At 38.8% G+C, this 8,569-nt stretch overlaps 3 protein-coding genes across 4 annotated transcripts; 1 reads left to right on the forward strand and 2 right to left on the reverse strand.

The window, feature by feature from the left end:
- Nucleotides 1-1,122: 1,122 nt before the first annotated feature.
- On the reverse strand, nt 1,123-3,806 carry LOC122631477 (COP9 signalosome complex subunit 8). Of its 2 annotated transcripts, none has more exons than XM_043817202.1 (4): nt 3,588-3,806; nt 3,200-3,270; nt 2,084-2,262; nt 1,123-1,793 (listed from the first exon to the last, which is right to left on the reverse strand). In XM_043817202.1, the coding sequence occupies exons 1-4, from the start codon at nt 3,642-3,644 to the stop codon at nt 1,537-1,539; spliced, it is 564 nt and encodes a 187-aa protein (XP_043673137.1). In that variant the 5' UTR covers nt 3,645-3,806; the 3' UTR covers nt 1,123-1,536. The 2 variants fall into 2 exon arrangements, with proteins under 2 accessions (XP_043673137.1, XP_043673138.1); XM_043817203.1 differs by having other exon boundaries at nt 3,555-3,804.
- Nucleotides 3,807-4,251: 445 nt separating this feature from the next.
- On the forward strand, nt 4,252-6,382 carry LOC122631476 (ypt/Rab-type GTPase ypt7). The gene is made up of 3 exons (XM_043817201.1): nt 4,252-4,845; nt 5,292-5,536; nt 5,603-6,382. Exons 1-3 carry the CDS (start codon nt 4,666-4,668, stop codon nt 5,799-5,801), a joined length of 624 nt encoding a protein of 207 aa, XP_043673136.1. The 5' UTR covers nt 4,252-4,665; the 3' UTR covers nt 5,802-6,382.
- On the reverse strand, nt 5,988-8,415 carry LOC122631474 (cysteine desulfurase, mitochondrial). The gene is made up of 10 exons (XM_043817198.1): nt 8,279-8,415; nt 8,115-8,194; nt 7,887-8,003; nt 7,666-7,803; nt 7,379-7,584; nt 7,171-7,292; nt 6,929-7,086; nt 6,590-6,861; nt 6,394-6,483; nt 5,988-6,200 (listed from the first exon to the last, which is right to left on the reverse strand). Exons 1-10 carry the CDS (start codon nt 8,382-8,384, stop codon nt 6,137-6,139), a joined length of 1,353 nt encoding a protein of 450 aa, XP_043673133.1. The 5' UTR covers nt 8,385-8,415; the 3' UTR covers nt 5,988-6,136.
- Nucleotides 8,416-8,569: the final 154 nt, after the last annotated feature.

The raw sequence follows: 8,569 nt of genomic DNA on the forward strand, positions 1-8,569 counted from the left end.
GAGAAAAAAAAAACACAAAAGGGAAAAAAAGGAAAAGAAAGAAAAGAAGGAGAAAGAAACAGCTGCGCGATATCTCGATGCAATCATCTCCCTCGTTGAAACGACGATGAATCTGCATTATTCGAAGAACGGCACGTGGTATGGTAGTACGTCGTCGAGGCGCAAGGGACGCCGATACGAGGAGATACGCGGAGGAACTCGGCGTCTTTTCTCAACGCGGCATCGTTTCTACTACTATCCACTTTGCAACCCCCCGCTGAGATCGAACGTCTTTTTCGATACCAATTATTGCGCCGATCGCACGTTCTCGATATGCACGGGGCACCTAGGATAGGCTCTCTTTTCTATGGAACACGTCCTACGGAGCGCGTGGGAACGCCTTCCAGATACGACTCGGCGCTTTTCTTCGTTCATTCCCACGTATCGTGGACCGTGGACGAACGGATGGACGAGTCGTTCTAAGAGGAAAAACTCGCCCACTTGGCCAATTCTTTCGTACGTCTTGAACGAAAAATACAAAAAAAAAAAAAGAAAAGAAAAAAACAAAACAAAAAAGAAAAATGAAAAAAGAAAAAAAATACCGACGTCGGTATACGCTGGACGAATGTCCAATAAACTACCCAGGGCTATTGTTAAAAGAGCGATCTCGAACCCTGCGCGAGCCGCGCACGTTACAATGTGGAGCGGAATCGATTTCATAGAGAATTACTTGGCGTCGGTGGGTATACAGCTTCCCTAGAGAGAAAGAGAACATACCTGACCGTCCGCGATTTTTTAAGAACGACCGAAGATTCGATTTGAGTGACGCAATGCCTCCGGCTGAATCTCCTTAAGTGCGAAATTTGCTGCACCCGCGATCGCTCGATCGTTGCTTTCACGTGCGAGATCGAAGAAATCGCCTACCTCGCGCTCTCGCCACCCATTACTTTGGAACTCCGTTGGTATCCGTTACGCAAGTTCACCCGCGATCCGTCTACGATCCGGGGAGCGAGAAATTTGGAAGCGTGCTCTTGCACAACGGTTTCTCTTCCAGAGAGTAGAAACCTACAATGTGATTAACCACAAAGAGAGAGAGAGAGAGAGAGAGAGAGAGAGAGAAAATAGAAAAAGCATAGAGAGGAGTCGGGTGTATTTACGCTTCGCGATACTTTTATTGCTCTTTCTTTCGACGGAAAAGGAGGATGAGAGAATAGAAAAGAAAGGAAACGAAAAGAAAAAACACTCGAGAGTCGATTTCGCACAAAAAAAGAAGTGTCGCTATCGTGGACGATGGTCGATCGATCGTGATCGAACTAAAAAGAGCTTCCTCGCACGTCCGACACCGTGCACGTTCTTCCGATCGAACGAACATCGACAGCGTGGGTAGATACGGTGACATAATATTTCTAGAGGATGGAGGTACGGAGATATTTTGACGCGTTGCGTTCCTTTGACGCGCACTTCCTCGTTTATGTAATACGATTACGCTGTAAAAGCTAAAGGCTTAGAGTACCGAACGGATCGATTCTCTCTCTTTCGCGTTAGTTCGGCACTTGGTTAGTTCTCCAAGAAGGAGACGAATTGCGTGAGCTTTTTCAGTTGATCCTCCGTCAGGCAGATCTCGTTGGTGAAGGTGCTTTGTTCCTTGTCGATCTTAACCGGCTGGACCATCGTCCCGTCTATGCTCCAGCCCCTTTCCATCGCCGCCTGTTGAGCCTCTTCCAATGCGAGACCCGTCATAGATGCGAGCACCGTCAAACCTAACGACGAGTAAGCCTTGGATATCAGCGTCATCGCTTGCTCGCGAACGCTATCTGAAAGGATCGTCCACGATGAGTCTACGATGCCATTTAAATCCTTTATTCTTATCTTCGGAAAAATCAATCGGTTCGGATTTACGCGGATTTTCCTCGAATCGAAATAAATCGAAATAAATCGGAACAAATCTGGATGTAATGTGCATATATAATAGATACGTTGCTCGTTGAATATTTGCTTTCGTAATGAGCGCGATTCTCGCTAAAAGGTTTCCAAGACAATAATGAAAGTTATCGAGATCGTGGAAGGTAGGGTGCGCGTCGATACCTCCGATAGCTAACGATACCTTTCAGAGCAGTCATGATCCCGGAAACGTCCTCGCTCCAATCCGCGTTGAGAGCTACGTGCACCGCGGGCCAGTCCCGTTGCCACATGTGTTTTCCTACCGCCCATATTCGGCCCAATTCCGAATTAGCATCCTTCAGATTCGACGGTATTCGTTTCCACAAGCACTTTGCGTTGCATCTACGATGAGTTCATTTTTTTTTTCTTCCCTTATTGTCTCCAACTATTTTTACGTATTATTGGAAAACTTGCCACGTGCATTTATCTTGCATAATTATATATTTGTTCAAGCTTGCAAAAGCAATGATTTGCAAAAGGTTTCGTTGTAACGCGGAATATCGAAATGTTATCGATCGCACTAAACAAATCACGATAGGCGCATGCATTTATCTTATTACGGCAAAAGCTAGACTGCGCTCCGGTTTTCTTAACGATCATGCCAAATTGAATTGAAAGTTAATGTAAGATAAAATCATAGCGTCGGGAGAACAGTGCTTTGACCATAAAATCGTCCGATCAAATTAGCCAAGACTAATAGCATTCTCCGGCTACCGAGCGCGACTACGTGAATGCGATAATTGCCGATATAAGCACGGAGAATGCAATTAAAGTGAAAATAAGAGATACCGCTCTTAGTTAAACGTATGCCGATCAAAGGCGTTTTCTGCATTTTCGAAATATATTTTCTGATCAAAGTATATCTCTATGGATGCTGAATTAGTCCACAATTGTATGCCACAATTACACGGAATCAAAGTTTAATCGCTCGAGTTCTACGACCGATATTCCACGTTTCTTATCGTGTGTTATCTCGACGCTGTCGCGATTGATAAATGACAGTTTACGATCATCGGCGGGCAAGTGCGATTTAGGAAAAAAAAAAAAGAATAAGCAAAAAGAAAGAAGAAGAAAAGAAACTGTGACGAGACTCGACGACGAAACAAAAATACGGTCGCTTTTCTAACGATACGATTGTTGAAAAAAGTTGGAAACGTAGCCGAGTTGAATGGAACCAAAAGATGCATAGATAGAAGTAAATTATATGCATCTTTCATTCTTTGTACATTGGCACGCTCAAAGTCTGATAATGGTTTGTTAAATAATTTCGTATACTTACAAATCATTCTGGTAAAGATACATAGCCAACAGTTGAGCATAAGTTTGTGCCGACGCAACACCGGCAGGTGCCTGAAAATAAACGAGTCGGTTAAAGGATCTGAGAGCGATACAGTATCGTATAAGGTCTTTCAAATATTATACTTGGCGATCGAAGAGAAATACGAGTGATCACGAGGAAAATATTTGACTATACTTATATCTCAATATCTTGACTAAATACCTGACCGTGGAAAAAGTTTCAATAATTGATAGAAATACAACGATACTCGTATGGAACGTATTGATTCAAACGTATTATCATTTACAATTTTCTACGTAGAAAAATAGCGTTTGATAAATTAGAAACAATATACCTATTAATAAATTGGACACACAATTGCGCTAACCTCTAATTCGGCTTTCTCCAACTCGAGAAGGAATTTGCCAACTTCGTTTAGCACCATGATGAAGCTTCGTTATTTTCTTAGAGAAAAAAACGACTCATCGAACAAAATATGAAGGAATCTATGAAACATCGAAATCAAGTAACGTTAAAGAAAATTCTTTAACAGCTGAAGCTGCCAAAGACTGACACGGATCACAAAGAAATACATAACCGTTCTAGAGGGAGACACCGTCCGACATTTCAACTCGCGAATTCGATTCGACGTATCGATTCCCATCGATAGCTAACGTCCAGGATAAAAGGCTCTATCGAGATATCGCTCTACATATCGACGATTGCAATTGACAATATATTTATGAAATAAGAGCCAGATTGTTCTCATAATATAATTAAATCCGTCTTACGAAACGTTGCGTCGTTCCGAAATCAATAAGAGATAAACTACTATTTAAAAGTGGTTATTCGATTTGTTGACAATTGCGTCATGTCCATTTTGAGGTACCAAGAACACGATAAATCTCAGCACTCTTAAAAATAATGTTATCGTAGACGCGTACGCGTCCTGTGCGTCTATCCTATGCGTAATATTCTATATTTTGAACAAATAAATAATTTAGATGCCCTTGCATCGTGTACTTCGTATACCACGACTATACCCGTGACTTGTCCCGCCGGTAAAAATTTAAATTAATCGACTAATCTCAACGACAATCGACTACTCGTAAGACAAAAATAATAACATAGCCGCTGCCTTTGTATCTGCATAACGATTATATATGCAAATCTCGAATGGAATATCATTTCCATAGATCATACGAAAGAAAATCTCATCCTAATTATTGTTATCGCAATCGAATCGTTTGTCTCCGATAGCGATAGTTCATGGTTCATCGTCTACTATTTTTACTGTCACAGTAGCGTCGATTCTTGGGCTTGATTCTAAGTGCGTATGGTCGGAGGCGCGTTTTAAAATAAAAAATAATTCGTATTACCGTTGCTCGAAAAGTTCATTTTCTATCGTAATATGATCCCTGACTGCTGATGTTTTCGGTCGTCATTAAGGCGATTTTACATGGGACATGGCTACCGTCAAAGTAACGGAGCAAAAAGTTATTCTTTGTGGTGAATATGGTGTTGGGAAAACGTCTATATTCAGGCGATTCGCGAACAATTCCTTCGTGGCAAGTAACGATCGAAAATCGACGCTTGGTCTCGATAATATCGACAAAGAATATATAGTCGACGACAGACGAATACGTGTGAGTACTCCAAATGATCTCTTATTTCTTACTATGTGATTTTAATTAAGAAGACAATTCATACGACATCTCAATATTTTCCAATCGAATTTTTATGTATAATGCAAGGAGTAATTCGAGTACTTCAATTTTAAAATGACATTAACGTCGCATTAAAGCTCAATGGATGTTTCGCCATCCTCGGTCTACAATTGAATGGAATAGATGATTGAGTTTGCATATAAATGCACCCGACACGTAGGTAGCTCGTGGGTAGAGATTAATCGGAGGAATGTTTCCGTATATTTTTAACGCCGTCGTTTCGCTCCCTGTGAAATATAGATCATAAATTTTCTTAAAAAGTTAACTTCTCTCTGTCTTGATAGGTACGAGAGTCCATCGAAGCAGCAACTATGAATTTACTGTAACACACAGACGCAAAAGTTTTCTTGTTTTTTGCTTTATAGTTACAATTATGGGATACTGGAGGTATGGAGAGAGTAGCATCCGTGACATCGAGTTACTACAAGTTTGCGGAAGCAGCTATTTTGGTATTCGCTCTAGATAACTCGACGTCTTTTCATCTTTTATCTCAACATCTATTAGATATAGTTACGTACGCAGAAAACGCAAAGATTTTTCTTTGCGGCAACAAAAGTGACTTAGAAGGAGTCACTCCACAAGTTACAGATGCGGAAATGGAACAATTTTGGTATGTTTGTTAAGAAAAGATATATTTCTCTTAATTTCTATAATATAACACGTATGATCACTTTAGCGAGCAATGTCATAACTTAATTTCTGGAACTTACAAAACGTCTTGTAAAACTGGAGAAGGAATACATGAAATGTTCGAGGACATTGCGCAACATCTAGTTGAAGCTAATCGATCTCGAATGGAACTTCACGAAATGGACAAAGATCGCTTCAAAATTTCCTATATCGACGAAGCTACTGATCCATCGTGTTTATGTTAAAAAATAAGAAACAACGAAGGAACTTTTACAATTTTTTTAGAAACGAAGGAATTGAATTATATTTCACGTCACGAGTATATGACAAGACGCGTTTTTCCAGATACGGAGCAAGTATTTGGAAACATCGACGTAGAAATTTTATATACGTAAAAATCTAGGAATAAATTTAAGGTCCTTGACAGTAACGATTTTTAAATTAAAATTTTATTATACGTCGAGGATAATTTTAATTAAGCGAGCTTTAACTCTACAACTTACTCTCTGCGCATCATTATACGCTTAATTCTGCTTATCGATATACGAGCCTTCTAATTCACACGCTAACAAAAAAAAAACTAATGCTGAGTCCATTTGATAGTTTTTAAATCGATTCCATCTTCGACCATCTCCCACAATGGACTGTAAAGAAACAAATTTTGTGATTCACGCAATCTCGATTTTTTATCTGGATTCGACATAATTCTATTGTTGAAAACACATGAACAATGAATCTGTCCATCCAATTGAAAATGAATTGCTTATAATAAGTGATGTAAATTAATCATGCTTTTACATTAAATAAAGATTTATACTATGATCAACGAAGTTGTACCTCATATCGCGAAGCTTCTTAACTTCTTGAATCGTATGTTTTGCAGTATATTCGATTTCCTCCAGCGTAGTAAATCGCCCAATGCCGAATCTGCCCATGTCGAGATACAAAAATAAATTATACGTATATGCATATATTTATATACATACATATATATATATATATGCTCGTACATTGTTTTATATATTATACTCGCCTGATACTAGAATGTGCTAGATCTTCCGATGCTCCAATTGCTCTTAACACGTAACTAGGTTCTAAACTTGCACTTGTGCATGCAGAACCACTACTTAAGGCTATCTCTTTCAATGCCATTAGTAATGATTCTCCTTCTACACATGCAAATGATAAATTAACGCATCCAGGATACCAAGCAACTGAGTCCCCATTGCGTATAACTTGCGGTAAATTAGACATAATTTTTTCGATCAAGACATTTGAAAGATTCGTGATATATTTATGATCATACTGCAAACGAGTAATTTATATGAGTTATAAAAGATTCTATGAAAAACTATAAAAAGAGCGAGCATACCTCCATTTCTGATTGTGCCAATTCACAAGCAACACCAAGCCCAACAGCCAAAGGAGCTGGAACGGTTCCGCTTCTCATACCTCGTTCCTGCCCACCTCCGCTTTGTAACGCTTCAATACGAACACGTGGTCTTCGTCTTACATACAGTGCTCCAATACCTATGCAAACGATTATGAAATATGAAATAATTAAAAAACTTGCAAGAGTTCATAGTGAGGTATATATATATATATATATAATACCTTTGGGTCCATATATTTTATGTCCACTAATAGACATAAGATCAATGTTCATTGCATTAACGTCCAGCGGTATCTTTCCAACAGCTTGAGCTGCATCGGTATGAAAAAAAACCTTTTTCTTTCTGTCAAAAAAAGGATGATTATTCTAATATATATAAAATAAGATTATTTTATTTGTCAACGTATAATTATATGTATACGTATTTGCCTGCAAATAGCACCAATCTGTTCGACAGGTTGTCTAACGCCAATTTCATTATTAACCGTCATTATAGAAACGAGCGATGTAGCTGGCGTAATAGTAGCTTCTAATTGATCGATATCGATAAGTCCGTTCGATTTAACTGGTAGATACGTCACGTCGAACCCTTCTGCCTCCAAGGCTCTACACGAATCTAATACACATTTGTGCTCCTAAATGTATATATACTGATTTCAATATATATACAGATTTCAAGAACGACTCTATCTTCAATTAAAATTGCAAGTACTTACAGTTTGGGTCGTTACAACATGATTCTTTCTTGATTTATAAAACCTTGCTACACCCTTCACGGCGATATTATTGCATTCTGTTGCACCCGAAGTAAAAATGATTTCTTTTTTATCGGCACCTATCAGATCTGCCACTTGCTGGTATATATGAAAAGAATCATTCAAAGTATTCGAAAGGAAACTTTATTTTTATGTTAATTAAAATATGCCTCTGTACTAACTTTACGAGCATGTTCTATCGCAGCTTCCGTTTCCCATCCATACATGTGGGTTCTGGAATGCGGATTTCCATAATACGAAGTAAAATATAACATCATCTTATCCAATACCCTTGGGTCCTAAACATTAAGCGCACTATTATTTTATAACCTACTACATTATACTTATTGATCAAAGATATCATTGCACTATAAGTATAAGATTGTACAATATCATGTTATAATCCATACCATGGGTGTTGTAGCTTGAGCATCTAAATAAAGCGATCTACCTTCCAAGGGCCCTCTCTTATATTCATCGGTGATAGGAGCTGCATAATTATAAAACCGCAATAACAAAATATTAATCGAACTTCGGCAACTAACGATGACATGTAATCACAAATAAAACATACATTCATATTCCGCGATCTCTGAAAATTGTTGACTAAACCTGTGCAAAGAGCGGCAATCTTTGACTTGCCGTAACGTTATCATTAAGCTTCTTGTCGGTCGAAACATAATGAAAATATTAATATTATAAATAATCACTGATCGTGCCCGCCAGTTCGACTATTCCGCATGTCCTTAACCTTCGTAATCTCTGTCATTCGGCGTAGTATCGCTCACGAGTGTCATCTATCGTCGATTGGCTGATCCAAATTTTCATCAACGTCGTTATCGACGGCGCTGTCTAACGATTCCTA

This window comes from Vespula pensylvanica, chromosome 9, assembly GCF_014466175.1.
Source record: "Vespula pensylvanica isolate Volc-1 chromosome 9, ASM1446617v1, whole genome shotgun sequence".
NCBI lineage: Eukaryota > Metazoa > Arthropoda > Insecta > Hymenoptera > Vespidae > Vespula > Vespula pensylvanica.